General features: G+C 48.6%; 1 protein-coding gene across 1 annotated transcript in view; it reads right to left on the bottom strand.

Annotated features, from left to right (window-relative positions):
- The window catches only part of SLC9A1 (solute carrier family 9 member A1), a 73,205-nt gene extending 61,152 nt beyond the window's left edge, over positions 1-12,053 (bottom strand). Inside the window, exon 1 of the mRNA XM_043994769.1 lies at positions 11,205-12,053. Within this exon, the coding sequence (XP_043850704.1) occupies positions 11,205-11,550 (346 nt within the window). The 5' untranslated portion in view covers positions 11,551-12,053. The remainder of the gene's footprint in view (positions 1-11,204) is intronic.
- Between the last annotated feature and the right edge of the window lie 4,720 nt (positions 12,054-16,773).

The raw sequence follows: 16,773 nt of genomic DNA, 5'->3' as shown, positions 1-16,773 counted from the left end.
TGCAAAAAAAAAAAAAAGTGGAGGGTGCTATTTTTCTCCCAAATCCTGGGCAGTGGCTGATTATAGTTTCTCCCCTTGACCCTGCTGAAGGAAGCAATTTCCCAGGAAATAGACTACTGCTATAATTTGGGAAACAAGCCCGCTCAATTCCAGCAAGCAAGGAAGTAAGTATTAAAATAACTCAGGCCCCAGGCTGGTCCGATGGACCCCAGAAACTGTCTTTGCCTTAAAAACCCAGTTCATGACTTGCTGGGCAAGGTCTAAAGGATAAGAGCAAACAACTTGATGCTAGACTAGGGGAAGGGGGAAGCCAACAGTTGCAGGTGCCGCTCAGGTGGGTTAGCTCAGCTAAAATCAGAGCTACAACATTAAAAATATAGCTAAACCTAATCTGGGGCTATCTGAAAGGATTGCTTGATGCTCATCAGCATCTAAAGAGGTGGTTTGGCCCAGCATAGCCTGTGCAGACAACCTTGCTTAGACAGGCCTGACTCAGACATTTGCAGGGAGGAGCACTGCACGGGGAGACACAAATGGGAGATGACTCAGTAAGAACCCTGGCTCCAGGCTTGCTCCACTATGCCCAGCCAGCTTCAGGCCATGGCTGGGATGGGAGGAAGTCATCCGGAGGGGGAGCGAGAGGCCCACCTTCACTTCCTATGGTGATATTTCTGTCTTCTGAAATGAAGCCACCCCTGGGGTGGCAGCTTCGGGCCTTACGTTTCTGAAGGGCACCTTTGGGATGTAGAAAACGATCTCAATTTCTGCCAAAAGCCAAGGAAGCTTTGAAATACAAAAGCCTTTAAAAAAGAGAAAGAAAGAAAACTTCCCAGCTCCAAACTTGAACACAAAATTGTGAAATGTCACAGCTGGAAGTGACTTTCTAACACAGATGTTACAACACAAAGTGTCAGAGCTAAAAGAGAAACCTCAGAAGACAATGTCAGAGCTAGGTAAAGGCCTTCAAATGTAGGGTGTCACAGCTGAAGCTGGCTTTAGAGATGATCTAGTTCAGCCTTTTCATTGTGCAAAGGAGGAAATGGAGAGCCAGAAAGTGAGAATGACTTGTCTAAGGTCACACAACAAGGTCGTGGCACAGAGCCAGCTTCTTCTTAACCCAAGAGCTCCTTGGCATTAGCTGGAGGGAAGTGTTTTCATTCTTTAGTCCCAGCCTGAGGGACCCAGGCCCAACAGGGCTTCAACCACTATTCCCCCTTCCTCCCTCCCCTCTTCATTACAGGTGCTTTTTATGGACTAAATCATGAAGGAGGAGGGGAGAGAGAGAATGAAATAATTAAGCCACCTTAGCCAGGCTGCGCTCTGATTCAGGGTTGGCCCTTCCCCCACAGGTTCCCTTCCATTACTACTACCCCATCTCCTCCAGCACCATCTATCTGAGAAGACACATCCCCCTTCCTCCTACCCCTTTCCACCCCCTTTCACAAAGGAAGTGGCATTTCTACCAAAAATCAGCCCAGGCCTAGCAGCACAGGGCTTCAGACTTGCCTTTGGCCACATCACAAATTGCAGTGGTATCTATCCAAACAGCTCCTCCCCACCCTAGAATCCCAATAGTAATAACCACACTCTCAAAGATTTAAGCAGACAGCTAAAAACTCCTACCTTCTAAAACCAAGGGCATCACCTGGAAAGCCCCAAGTGTATTTCTTCCTTGCCCTCAGGGGAAGGTAGATTGTTTTTCTGGTCCTAGTAATTCACCTGTGCCAGCTGCTTCCAATCTCAGGGAATCCTGGGGGTTCTCCAGCCCCAGGATAAAAGAAGGTAACCCAACCCCAAACTTCCTTTTCTAAAGGCCAATAACATGGGCCACTGTATAAAGGTGCTCTCCTGCCAGTAGTGACTTTTCAACTACTGAATCCCCAACTATCCCTAGGCCAAAGGAATGTCCTTGGAGGGCCTAGGGTTTTGATTTTAGTTCTATAGTCTTCTTGATTTCCAATTTCTCAATCTCTCTAATTTATATCATTTCCTCTGTTGTGCTTATTTTCAGGTGTGCTAGCTGGTTGTTGTTGTTTTTTAATGCACGGATCCTCCCTTTTTCTATTTTGCTAATAATGTATGTGGCATAATTTCTCCTTTGAGGATCACTTTCACTGTATCCCAGAAATGCTGGCATGTTGTCTCAGCGTTGTTATCATCCTTCACATAGTTACAGCTTTTTAAAAATTTCTTCTTTGACACACTTGTTGAGCAGGATTTCATTAGCCAGCTTCCTTTGGGGTCTGTGTCCTTTGCTGCTACTCTCAGTATTGATTATTTTTTATATTGTTTTGTGGCCTAAAAAGGATGTGTTTGATAAACCTATTTGCAATTTCTCTGGGCTCTAACATGTGGTCTATTTTTGTAAAAGTGCCACGTGGTGCTTTGAGAAACATGTATATTCTTTTTTTCTTTTTTGGTGGGGCAAAGAGGATTAAGTGACTTGCCCAGGGTCACACAGCTTGTTAAGTGTCAAGTGTCTGAGGTCAGATTTTTGTTTGTTTGTTTTTGGTGGGTCAGTGAGGGTTAAGTGACTTGCCCAGGGTCACAGAGCTAGTAAGTGTCAAGTGTCTGAGGTCAGATTTGAACTCAGGTCTTCCTAAATCCAGGGCCAGTGCTGTATCCACTGTGCCACCTAGCTGCTCCCAACATGTATACTCTTTAGTGGTCTCATTCAGAAGACGCCATGAATCTTTTTGGCCCAAGTTTTCCAACAGTTCAGTTTATTTTTGTTTACTTATTTGTTAAACATATTCAACTCTGAGAGAGGAACGTTGAAGTCCCATATTATTAAGTTCCTTTTTCCTCTTTAAATGTAGATTTATATCATTTAGTGCATAGGTATTGAACATTGATATTGGCTCATAGTTTCTTTAAGTTATGAAAGTCAGGTTTGTGTTTTTCATGTTTGTGTCTTTGGTACTGAATTGTTTTTATCCCCCTTCTTTGGAGGTCCAAACTTTGACTCAGAGTTCTCAGAAATGGCCTTGGCAGGGAGCTAGGTGGGACAGGGGGAGTCACCATTTCGGAACAGGGACCAGCTGCTGGGGAGTCTAGTGCTGCCATCCTAGGGACTGACACAAAGCAGACAAAACCTGAAACTGTCCTTAGGCTCTCCTAGGTCGGCCCACTTGGAATTCCTCTGGAGAGGGGTACCATGCTCAGCCAGTCCAAATCTTCCTGGTCTGGAATAGTGGAAAGAGTACTAGACTTACAGCCACAAGGTCAGGGTTCAAGTCTGAGTTCTTCTACTTGTCAGCTGTGTAACATTGGGCAAGTTGCTTCATTTCTCATGAGGGAGGTTGAACACAAGCATCTCTAAGATTCCTTCCACCCCACAGAGTCTATGTTCTAGGGTTCCTCTCAGTTCTAATATTTTCTGCCTCAAAACCCCTTCCAGTTTTGAGAATTCTAGGTTCCTGGGTTCCACCCAGGTTTAACATGTCTACATTTTAGCACTGCCTTTTTTAAGAACTATAAACGACCTGCCATCCTATCCACCTATAATTCCCCACAGCTGGTGCAGTGAGGAGCCAACAGGCCACCACCAATCAAGCAAGTGCTTAATGACCACCTCCATGCAGAGTCTTGCACAAAGCCCCCTGCATGGATTTCCGGAGAGAAAAATGATACCACCACCTTCCACTCATAAAGCCCTTTATAGTCTCCAGAGGACTTTTCCATCTGTTATTAGATCTTTGTGAGGTAGGTGAGGCAGCCATTATCCCCATTTTACAGATAAGATAATTGAGGCTCAGAAGTGACTTTGGCAGGTCAGGTAGTAAGTCCTGCATAATGCATGCTCCCTGGACTCCAGCAACATACAATTTATTAGGAGAGGGAGGACACAGACCAGGGAAAAGCTGCATACAGTACAATGGAAGAAGAAATGTGAGAAAGTATAATAGCCTTAACAGTGTGTTTCTCAGGTACATTACAAAGCATCATTCAGAGATCTTTTTTTTTTTTTTTTTGGCAGAGCAATGAAGGTTAAGTGACTTGCCCAGGGTCACACAGCCAGTAAAAGTATCAAGTGTCTGAAGCCGGATTTGAATTCAGGTCCTCCTGAATCCAGGGCCCAAACTTTATCCATTGTGCCACCTAGCTGCTCCGAGAAAGCATAATAAGGGCAGAAAGAGCACTAGATTTGGAATCAGATCCCAGTGCGAATCCGGGCTCTAGTCCTTCCTTCCTTCCTTCCTTTGCAACAGTAGGCCAATCACCCAGGTTTTCTCATCTTTAAAGAAGGCAGGGGGAGCAGCTAGGTGGCGCAGTAGATAAAGCATCAGCCCTGGATTCAGGAGGACCTGAGTTCAAATCCAGCTTCAGACACTTGACACTTACCAGCTGTGTGACCCTGGGCAAGTCACTTAACCCCCATTGCCCCACCAAAAAAAAAAAAAAAAGGAAGAAGGCAGGGTAGTGTAGTGTGGAAAGAGCAATGGACTTGGGAATCAGGAGGACCTGGGTTCAAATCCTATCTCAGAAACTTAATTAGCTGAGTGGGCCTGGGCAAGTCATTTAGGTTCTCTGAGCCTCAGCTTCCTTTCATATAAAATGAAGGTTTAGATCAATGGCCTCTGAGGTTCCTCCCAGCTGTTCTAAGAGACAAAAAGAGACAGAACCCACCCCCACACATACACACACACACACATACACTCTCCCCAAGGTTGGTCAGGGAAGGCTTCCTGTAAGGTGAACATTTGGAGCTGGGTCTTTGGATAGACAGCAAAGGTAAGGAGAGAGAGAGGGGGTTCCTGGCTCCATTGCCAAGCTTTTGTTGTTTTTTGTTGTTGTTTTTGTGGGGCAATAAGGGTTAAGTGACTTGCCCAGGGTCACACAGCTAGCAAGTGGCAAGTGTCTGAGGCTAGATTTGAACTCAGGTCCTCCTAAATCCAGGGCTGATGCTTCATCCACTGCGCCACCTAGCTGCCTTGCCAAGCTTTTAAATATCTTCCTCCACCCCTGTCTCCCCTGCCAATTACAGATCTTCATCTTAGTTCTAAATCAGCCTACACCCCTTCTCCTCTGTCACCCTGCCGAGCCCCACACCCCTCCACAGCCTGACTGAGAAGCATGTGTTCTTCCAATAGGGAGAGGCAACAATTCGGGGGTACAAAAAAAAAGTCTGTTTCCAGGACTTCAGAGGGGGGCATCTGATAATCACAGTGAGAGACCAGGGTGCTTGCCCAGGGTCTGCAGGACTTGAGGCAAGTCGAGTAGAGACAGCATCTAGCCCTCAGTTTCTATACCAGTAGAACGATACTATGAACCTGGACAGTCCTCAAGGGACTGTTCTACAAATGCAATGAGGTGATGTGCAAATGAACCTCAAAAAGACCAAAAGACAAACCCCCAACATATAGGGAGGAAGGGAGGGAGGTTTGCAGAATGCAAGGTACAATGGAAGCTTTGGAGCACTGGTCAGGGAATAAGCAGAGTAGCTTCATTATCCATTAGGCTTCGAACCCGAGAGTGTCATGGATGATAAACCCAAGCTGTTCGCCCTCAGGTATGAGGAAGAAAAATGGGCTGCCAGCTGGGAGACGGGTTCTGTTCTGGCTCTGTCACTCATTCGCTGACATGGCCAGGGGATCTATCATGGCTAGGTAATCTCTATAGGGTTCTTCCAGTTCTGACCTGCTACAGTGTTCTAAGGGCCCTCCCAGCTCTGACATCATTTGGTCTAACAAGGTCTATTTGTACCAATGGACTACTTTCAAGGGCCTTCCCAAAATCTAACACGCCTAGCTGTTCTACAGTGCCTTCCCACTCCAACATCCCCTATTCCAAGCCCCCTTCTGACCCTGAAATTCTCAATACTGAGGCCCTGTCCATCAGCCGTTTCCTGCTCTAAGGCCTATTCCAGTCCAGATATTTTGCCTTCTAAGACCCCGTCCACTTTGGACACTTTTGGACACTAAGGTCCCTGCCTACTCTTGCCATTCTTTGCTCTAAGGGCCACTCCACCTCCAACATCCTCTCTCTGGAGGCCCCCACCAGCTCGGACATGCCAACAATTATAATCTATTCTTAGAGTTCCCCAATTCATTCACAGCCAACTGCCTTCACTAGATCCAGTGCCTCCAAGTCTCTCACTGCTCAACAGTACTGGCTAATATATCAATCCGGGACTTCCAGGAGCATATTTTCAACCAGCCAGCAAGATCCCCGAGCAAAGGCTGCATGCCCAGGGCCGACCAAGGGACAAGGGGAACTGCACGGGCCTAAAGTTCAATACTAATACTGCAAACTATATTTCTGAGGCTTAATAAACTACTTACCCCAAGTCTAGTTTCTCTCAGGTCTACAGAATCTTTGAATGTCAGTTGGAAGAGACCTTGGAGACCAACATGCCCAATCCCATCCTTTTATACAAGTGGAAGCCAGTACCAGAGAGAGGAACAGCTCTGCCCACGCATCTGAGGTCTCTGAACTCTACACAATTTTCATGTATGTAACCTGCGACCTCCAAAGGACAAGGCAGATATTCCTATCTCTACAGGCAACTAGGTGGCACAGTGGATGAAGTCAGGAAGACCTGAGTTCAAACCCAGCCTCAGATACTTACTAACTGTATGATCCTGGCCAAGTCACTTAACCTGTTTGCCTCAGTTTCCTCAACAGTAAAATGGAGACAATAATAGCACCTACCTCCCAGGGGCTTTGCAAAGACCAAATGAGATAAAATTTGTAAGGCACTTAGCACAATGACTGGCATGTAGCAAGGGCTTAATGAATACCCGTTTCCTCCCTTTCCTTCCTTCTTGGATAGAGAAAATAAGGCTGACAGAAGGGAGATAACTTTTTCAGTTCCACATAGTGAGTCAACAGTATATCTGGGAAAGAACTCGAGAGCCCTTTTTTCTCCATCCAGGAAGCTACAGAAAACGAGGGGCTTGGATTAGATGGCTTCTAAGGTCCCTCCTATTTGTTTTTTTAATTTTTTTGTGGGGCAATGAGGGTTAAGTGACTTACCCAGGGTCACACAGTTGGCAAGTGTCAAGTGTCTGAGGCTGGATTTGAACTCAGGGCCTCCTGAATCCAGGGCCAGTGCTTTATCCACTGCACCACCTAGCTGCCCCTCTAAGGTCCCTTCTAGATGTCACATTTGAAGTGTGCACTAACACCCAGGTGAGGTCCATCCTGCATCTGATCCTGGGCTCTGTTCTGGAGCCCCTTCCAGCTCTGCCATCCTCTGTTCTAGGATCCCTTTCACTTCTAACATCGGATGATTCCAACCACCTCCTCCTACAATAACCACCCAAGGTGTGGTTTGCTGATTTGAAGCTTTGGAATAAAAAGGAGCATCACACACAGCACTTTCTATTCTTAAAGGAAGGGGGCCTTGCCAGGGAAACAGCTGCCTCAGATGACAGAATCAGGGCTCAGGGCACAGTTCCTGCCTACGTTAGGGAGGCGAGAGAAAAGGCGAGGCCCCAAAATAGCCCGCTAGGTCTCCTGGGTATCCACTCGTAGGGTTAGGGGAGCCAGCCTTAGCAGCCCCAGGGGCACCTCACCTCACCTCTGGCTTATGAGCTCCCCAGAGAGCCAGCCTGAAATCAGCTCCACAGAAAGGGACAAAGTCCATAAACTATACCCACCCAGATCAGATGCCTTGACATCCCCCCGCCCCTGAGAGCTTTAAAATCCTAAGTAACACTTCAGCTGTCATGGGTTAGGGGGGACTATCTGTGACTATCTGTGAATATATAAGTGTTTCAAACAGGAAGCAAGGGAAGGTAGAAATGGAGAGCTCTCTCATATGCTACAATCTCAGGAGGGTCCCCTAAATCTATAGGCTACTCATCTCCCCACTTATGACAGCATAAAAACACCAGCTCGGTTCTGGTCTCATCTCTGAGCCTGCGTGCCCCTGGGCACCTCACTTCCCTCTGGGGCCCAGGTGCTGCCTCTGTAGAATTCAGAGGGTTGGGGAGTCTAGAGTCCCCTTCCAACCCTAAATCACACACCTCAGTGATGCTAGGCCCCAGGGGACCTTTTCAGTGTGGTTGGCAACGGTGCACTACAAGCCTGTGGGAGGAGTCTCCAGCATCCCAGGGACTCCCCTCCTCACTGCAGACTGGTCTGCTAGGGAAGCTGTCACCCTCTTAGGGTGGGACTGGGCACATTTACACCAGAGAAGACTTAGTGGGATATGACAGCATTCATTAAGCATTTGAAAAATGGTCTGCAAGAATCAGAGGGCAGATCTACGAGGAAGGGTTAAAGTAGCAGAGAGGGAGTAACTTCCTACAATTAGAAGGATGTCCAAGCAGAATGGGCCACCTTAGAGGTTAGCACCCAGTCCCTCCTGGGAGGTTCTCCAACCAGGGGCTGGCTGACCATTCATCTGGAATGCTATGAAGGGAATTCATTCCTGGACAGGTATAGGTTGGAATATGAGGACCAAGCGGCATCAAGGTGGCACAGTGGAGAGAGTGCCAGGCCTGGAGACAGGAAGACTCATCTTCTTGAGTTCAAATCCAGCCTCAGACACTTCCCAACTGGGTAACCCTGGGCAAGTCACTTCACCCTGTTTGCCTCAGTTTCCTCATGTGTAAAATGACCTAGAGAAGGAAATGGCAAATCCCTCCAGTATCTTTGCCAAGAAAACCCCCAAATGAGGTCACAAAAAGTCAGACACTACTGAACAACAGCATGGGGATCCTTCTAACTTTGAGATTCAGTGGTATTAGAAACTAAGCCTGGAGGAACTACTGCAGATGGCCTGAGAGCCGAAGGCCGACTCACATCCTAGGCTATTTTTTTTTTTTTAATTTAATTTTATTTTTTTAGTGAGGCAATTGGGGTTAAGTGACTTGCCTAGGGTCACACAGCTAGTAAGTGTTAAATGACTGAGGCCAGATTTGAACTCAGGTCCTCCTGAATCCAGGGCCAGTGCTCTATCCACTGCACCACCTAGCTGCCCCTAGGCTATTTTTCAATCAGTTCCACCTGCAGGAGTGGTAGTGAGTGCTTAGCACCCCCACCCCCAAAATACACACACACACACACACACACACACACACACACACACGGGCCCTGCCCAGATTTATCAGTGGGAGGAGGGGGTGGGGCTTTTTTTACTTATATTTACTTAAATGTGGCTGAAGTCTCTTTTCATGAACTCAAAAAGGTTGACACATCATAGCCACATCAAGGTGCCCTAAAGCCAGCACCTTAATGCCCACCTCCATTCCTTTGTACCAGCTGCCCTTTACTGCAATGCAATGTGCTTCCTCCTAGTGTAGGCCTCTTGGAAGCCCTGGTTCCCCTCAAGTGTGGACCCACACACCACAATTCCAAAGGGAGGCCTTAGCTGCTTATCCTTTCCTCCTTCTGAAATGACATTTACATAGTGCCAAATGGAAGCTACTGGAAGGCAGCTGGTCTTCATTTAGTCTTCCTCTCCATATCATGCTGCCATGATCATTTTTTGTTGGTCCAGCCTTGGGATTCCATTGACACTTAGAAGTCCTGGTGAGAAAATGCCAGACAACTGCTGGATACCTTAGTCTTAAGTGAGATGCTGAAAAAATGGAAAGGTCAAGGACTTGTTCAGGGTCACTCAGCCAGTGTGGGTCAGTGGCATCACCTCACCTTTCACCTCAGGCACCAAACTGGTTTAGAAGACAACGGGCGTGGTCCCCACCTTGAGAACCATTCCCATTTTACAGAAGGTAAGGCTGGGGCAGAGAGAAGCGACATCCTGCCAAGGTCACAGGATGGTCCGGACCAGAAGAGGATGCTGTCTGCCTCCAGACTACAGCCTGGTAAGGAGGTCCTGCTGCCTGCAGTCAGGGCACCAGAAGGGTAAGCTGGAACCAGGGCCCCATGCAAGATGACCTCTGCCCACCTTGCCTGGTTGCATCACATCCCTATCCCAAATAAGCCATACAGTGAATCAGAGAGGACAGCACTTCCTTTCCAAAACCTAACATTCTGACATCACTCCTGCATGTCCTTGGGAAGGTTGTAAGGTTCCCCACTGAGCTACTGGAACACCCAGGTCACCCAACTCCCACAGCTGGCCAGGGGCCAAACCAGCTTAAAAGGCTTCCCCGACACAAAACCAGTCAGGTTACTGGGACTGCTGGGCATCGCAGGGTCCAGACAGGCTGGTCCATCAATCACCCGTGTGACACCGACTCGGTCCACCTGGGGCTCTCCAGGGAGAAGCCACTTTTCAGCCGCCAACCCTCCCCCGAGTCAACACAATCACTTCTCAAACCAGGATGCCCCATTCGCACATAGCACCAAAGACCTTCACCCATCCCTCCTGCTCCGGCAGCTCCCAAGCCAGTACCATGGCCAGGCAAGGCTGGGCTTTAAGAAACAGCCAAATACACAGTTGGGACCCATCTGGCATCCAGCCAAGATCAGACAGGCTCCTCCCCAAGCACAGGTCCAGCTCAGAGATTCCCAAGGTCTACCCAGCCCCAAAAGCTGAACAGAGGACAGCATTACAGACACACAAATCAACTTCAGTCTCTTCCCAAACTGGCCAGGATGCAAAGCTGACTGCTAGAGCTTTGGAAATGGATCAGGGCCACAGAAACATCTGCATTACTGAATGAACCTTTGAATTCCTAAAGTCCCAGCAGCTGAGATATCTCAGAGTTCCCAAAGTGGGCAGAGGATTACCGAGAAGGGGCAAATAAACTCCTAGGAAGAATCTGCGCCCACCTAAACATGGAGTCCACTGGGGTCTCAAGCAAGCCAGAAAAGATCTACCACCCACCCCAGGCCTCAGTTCCACAGATCACTGATATGGGAACAAAATGGAAGATGTCCACAGCAAATAAAAACAAAAACAAAGACTCAAAAAAGCAAACATTCTTTACCACCAAATAACTGCCTGGCAATGTGGACCCCAGTGAAAGCTCCCTCTTCATTAGCCTTAACACACACACACAGAAGGCACAACCAAATCTGTCCCTTAGGCCTGCCCATGCAGGGAAGAAAGGCAACATTTTCCCAGTACTGTCAAGAGATCCTGGACTCCCTAGTAATGTCAGAGACTCTGGAGAAAACAACCCTGCTGAAAGAATTTGGACTATGGGTCTCTGATAGTTGGCCTCAAAAACCCCTGGCAAGGGGGAGTGGAGAGCTCTCCCCAACCCACTGAGGTGATTCTGTCACACAGTACATCCATCCCCCAATCCCCACCGCCCAGCCCAGACAGGAGTCACACAACATACCCAGCTTCATAAGGCAGGCTAACAGGATCCAGAGGGAGATCTCGAAGGGGGTCTGCACATGATCATAGTCGATGCCCAGAACAGGGAAAGCCTTGCGTGGCTTCCCATGAAAGTTCCCCGAATAGTTGGTCATAGGATGGACTTCGTGGCTGACCTCTGGTGGAGCCGAGGTGACATCCCCGTCCCCAGGGCCTATGTACAAGCCCATGGTGGAGACCTTTGGTGTCACTGTATTCTGCAGCCCATGGCTCCTGAGGACTGGAAGCAGGCCCAGCAAGGCAGCCACCACAAACACGGAGGGGAATACCCGGAGTGGGGAGAGACCACAGAAGCCAGGCCCTGGCATCTTCTTGGGCTGCTCTTTGAGGGGAGGCTCCCTCCAACCTCAACAAGGGAAAAGCAAAGTCTGGGACATAGGCAGCAATGAGTCTAGGGGAAGGGATGAAAATCAAACAGCCCAAAGAAAGGAAATAAACTCTTTCGGGGGTGGGGAGCAGTGAAATAAAGACAAAATAAAACAAGAATTACTAAGAAAAGCTCATGTTTTAAAAGAATAAGGAACTACTCTTCCTAGAGGGAAGAGAGTTATAGGGTCAGGTGGGAAAGGATGTGCTCAGACTAGGGGGGGGAGCAGGGGAGAGGAGACCAGGATTTCCATATGAGGGAGGAAAGGAAAAGAAAGCTGAGCAGTCTGGGAATCCCAGGGCTGAGGAGAGGAGAGGGATGAAGGGGGAGGGCTGGGATTCCCAGCTGTGGGCAAGAAGAGGGAGCTAGGTCTCCCCTCGACTGAGGAGGAGACTGGCGGGAAGAGCAGAAGGAAGCTGGTAAGGAGGGAGGGAGGGAGGGAGGGAGAAGGGAAGGGAAGTCAGGAGGCCAGCTGGGAAGGAGGAGGTAGCCCAGATTGGTAGGAGGGAGAAGGGAGATTGGGGAGATGGACAGAGGAGAGGGAGGCTGGCACCCCACAGCTGGGGAAGGAGGCAGAGAAGACTAGAGGATGCAGCTTGGGGAAGGGGACGGAGGAGAAGAGGCTGGACCCCCGCAGCTGGGGGAAGGAAGGGAGGGGAGGTTGGGACCTAGTAACTGGAGAGAGGGAGAGGAGGCTGGGACCCCGCAGTTGGGGAAGGGGAGAAGAGGCTGGGACTCCGCGGCTAAGAAAGGGAGGAGGCCGGGACTCCGGGCACGGGAAGGCAGCACCGGGGACGGGGAAAAGGCCGGTGGCCGGGCGTGCCGGGGTGAGGTTCCCCGAGAAAGGGCGGGGTGCGGGGGCGGCCCGGGGCGGGGAAGGGGCTCTGGCCGCTGGGGGCGGCTCCGGAAGGCCGAGAGAGCCCGCGGCAGCCGGTAGCCAGCTTCGTGGCCCCAGCTCGGCGCCCCCGGCCCTACAGCACCTGCTGATCCCCCGTAGTTTATAGGATCTGGCTCCGGCAGCAGCGAACTGAGCCCACCGTCAACCCGGCACCGCCTTTTATACGTACCACAGAGCTGCCGGCGCAGCGGGCTAGAGAAACACGAACAGAGCCCACTGCGCTACAGCGCCTCTTAGCGGCGCTTCGGGGGAGGTGTGCACGGGGCAGCCACCCCACCTGACCAAGCTTGCTCTTGGCGGTTCCAGTGTAAGTCTGGACTCAGGACAACAGGACCAAGACATGCTAACCCTAGAGCTCATCTATACTGCTCTGTGCCTCAGTTTCTCCAGGGAAACGCCCGGGAAATTAGATGGAAGGGGTAGGGAGAATCCCCGAAGGGTCAAGGGCAAGGAAGTAGGGGTTACTGGCCTGGCTGTCTCCATGCATTTATTGAGCACTTACTACATACCCGCACTGTGCTAAACACTAGGAATACAAATGTTATGGCGAAATTGATGGGGGTTTGAGGTAGGAGTTCTTAGGAATTCCTCTTTAAAGAATGACACTCTCTTGCACACAAATCCAATTAGAATAAAAATAATAGTTTATTTAGGCGCTAGAGAAAGGAAACCAAGAGAAAAGTCCTTGGATTCTTGGGGAGAAGGCATGGCCCAGAGGCATGGCTCTCTGAGATACCTTTCTCCTCAAGCAAAGGGGCGATCATCTGACTGGAAAATTCCCTTATTGGGAGAGGACCATCCCCCACTGGTGGTGGCTGGAGGAAGTTGGGTGAGGGGCAGCTCCGGATCCCTCTCACTCCACAAAGGCAGCAACCATACCTAATCTTATCTCCCAGAGGGGTGAAGGAGACTGGAATGAAGGGTGGTGGTCTTGGAGCTAACTCAGTCCTGATCCTGTGCTGTTTATCTCTTTAGGTGTGTCTGTCCTTTGGTTTAGTTTCTCAAGGAGAAGGTTCTTTGATTCACCCCCAGAAAACTTCTGAGATACTCCCGGGGCCTATAACACAAAGAAAGGCAAAAACAATCCCTGCCTGCCCTCAGGGAACTCACAGTCTAATGGGGGAGACAAGAAATGTAGCTATATAGAGATAGTATCTATCTATATTGATATCATCTATATCTATATCGGGAGACAAGCAAGAGATACATCTATATGGAGAGTCTATCTATCTATCTATCTATCTATCTATCTATCTATCTATCTATCTATCTATCTATCTATCTATATCTATGGAGTTATGTGGAAGGTATTCTCAGAGGCAAAGGCACTTTCTTGGGCAGAAGATAGAATTGAAGCTGAATCCTAAAGGAAACCAGAGTAGATAAGAGGCAGAGGGGAGGAGAGAGAGCATCCCAGGCATGCAGATAATCAGTGAGTACAAAGCCATGGGATAGAGAGTCATAGATAAGGAGCAGCAAGCAGGCAGGCCATTATGATGGGAGTATAATGTGAGAAAACTGGTAAAATCGGAAGGTCTGGGGACATAAAGTGTTTAAATGCCAAACAGAAGATTTGATCCTGGAGGGACTAGGGAGCCACTGAATGTCAGACATGGGATACTTTAAGAAAATCATCTTGGCAGCTGAGTGGAGGATGAATTGGAGTAGACAGACATTGGTATCAGGAAGACCAATTAGGAGATTATCACAACAGTCCAGGTGGGAAGCGATTGAGTGGTAGAGAACAATCTTGAGAAGATTTGGCAAGTGAGTAGATATGTGAGATTGAGTGAAGTAGCAGAATCAAGGCTGGCACAAAGAGCCTGGGTGACTGAGGGGTGGGGTTTTGGCACTGAATCAATCAACAAGTATTTATTAAGCACCTACTATGTGTAAGTACCAAAGCTGATGCAGTCTCAAAGGCAGGATAGTGAATTGTAGAGTCTAGTCCAAGGACACAGCTGGTAGGAAATACAGAGTCCCTCAGTGATGATCTAAAACCAACTAGAGACCATCAGGTTTGACCTCTTCATTTTACAGATGAGGAAATTGAGGCCAAAGAAGGGTAATTATGTGTATACAGTTTCCCACCTAATAAATGTCAAAGCTGGGATTCAAACTCAGGTCTTCCAATTCCAAATCCACTGTGCTGGGATGGCTAGGGGCACAGTGGATAAAGCACCAGCCCTGGATTCAGGAGAACCTGAGTTCAAATCCAGCCTCAGACACTTGACACTTACTAGCTGTGTGACCTTGGGCAAGTCACTTAACCCCCATTTCCTGGCAAAAAAAAAAAAAAGAATCCCAAATCCACTGTGCTTATGTCTATGAAATCTATGAGTCGTCCATGGGTAGGAGGTGGCAGTAACTGATGAGGGGGCCCATGTTCAGGATCCAGAGCAAGAAGCAGTGGAGCAGGAGATCCCAGGGAAGAATTTTCTGGGAGCTGGGATAAGGGGAACAACAGGAAAAACTACCATTCTTTCTCAGGTTCCAGATCATCTTGCCTGGTACCTTAAGCTGATCTCCTAAGGGTATTCCCTGTTTTGACCCCTCCTCCTCCATCCTTTGGGTACCATCCAGGGAAGGAACCAAACCCCAACCTTTGTGGCAGCCCTCCCATCCCTGAGGCACTGGGACCAGGAAATGCCAGGAGATGCTGAGAAGGTTATGATAACAGTGCAATGAAAGGAAGGCCAGGAGGCACCACCAGGGTTAGCCACACCTGGCAAAAACACCGATGTGCCCACTATATGTGTGGGCAAGGGGGAAAGTCTATACCAGGAACAGCCATGCCACGAGGCAGCCAAGAGAACATTGCCCTTGGCTCCAATTCTGGCTCTGCTACTTGCTAGCTGGGTGAATTGGGTCAAATCACATAGTCTCACTAAATCCTCATTTCCTAGAGACAGCCAGAAGGTACAGTGGTTAGAGCACCGGATTTGGAGTCAGAAGCTTTAACTCTGCCCAAGATGCTTGCCAGCCCTGTGACCCTGGGCACGTCACTAATCGCTATCAGCCTTGGTTTCCTCATCTATGAAACAACTAGACAGCCCCTAAGGTTCTTCTGAGCTCGACATCAACAATCCTACTAAGTCCTTTCCTTTCTCTGGGACTTCAATTCCCACAAAATGAGGAGGATACTTGTACCATATGACTCAAGTCAATGAGCCTTGGTTAATTGAATCCCGTGTGCCAGGCCTCAAAGCCGGCCTCAGACACTTCCCAGCTGGGTCACCCTGGGCAAGTCCCTTCACCCTGTTTGCCTCAGTTTCCTCATCTGTAAAACGAGCTGGAGAAGGAAATGGCCAGCTGCTCCAATATCTCTGTCAAGAAAACCCCAAATGGGGTCTAAACAACAACAAATGTGCCAGGCACTGGGCAAAGTACTAAGAAAATAAATACAAGCAGAAACATAGTTACTGCCCTCAAGGAAAATTTATTCTAATGGGGAAAAGACAAGAACAAAAGAGAGCTAAAAAGGGAAGGGGGTGGAGGGGGAAAAGCCGTGCTTGGGCAGGGTGGGGTTTGAAGTGAGCCTGGGGTTGGCATGGATGGTTCCTCAAATGTAAATTCCAGGGAGGAACTCACCCCAGTGATTTTCCAAGCTAAGAAGGCAGCTGAAGTGTGGTGGTAAAGAAGGAAACAAGCATTTATATAGCACCTACTATATTATCTCATTTGATTCTCACAGGAACCCTGGAAAGCAGGTAGGAGCTGTTATGATGCCCATTTTATAATTGGGGAAACTGAGGAAGAGATGAAGTGATTTGCTTAGGATCACACAGCTTAAGTGTCTGAAGTGGGATTTGAACTCAGATCTTCTCCTCAGTCAAGGTGCTCCATCCACTGTACCGCCTACCTGCCAGAGAGTTAGCTGCTAACCCTGTAGGGTTGATGTGAAGAAAGCCGTTTTTAAGCCATAAAGAGATCTTCAAGTAGGGGCTTGAAGGCCTCTCTGACAGTGGGGATTCCTGTTCAAGTAAAGGCTGGACTACATGGTCACTGGGGATGGCCTTTCCACCCTGAGATCCTGTGAGTCCGTGACATAATAAAGGGAATTTCTGTGCCTGTGAGTGGATAATAACAGCTGACATTTATATAGCACTCTCAGGTTTGCAAAGTACTTTATATATGTTTTTTTCAGATAGGCACTATTCTTGTCCCTATTTACAGATGAGGAAACGAGGCTAGAAATGTTAAGTGACCTGCCCAGGGTAACACAGCTAGAAAGTGTCCAAGATAAGATTTGAATCCAGGTACTCT

The sequence above is a fragment of the Dromiciops gliroides genome, chromosome 3 (assembly GCF_019393635.1).
Source record: "Dromiciops gliroides isolate mDroGli1 chromosome 3, mDroGli1.pri, whole genome shotgun sequence".
Lineage (NCBI taxonomy): Eukaryota > Metazoa > Chordata > Mammalia > Microbiotheria > Microbiotheriidae > Dromiciops > Dromiciops gliroides.
The sequence above is the reverse complement of the archived record's forward strand: the minus strand, read 5'-3'. Positions and strand labels throughout refer to the sequence as shown.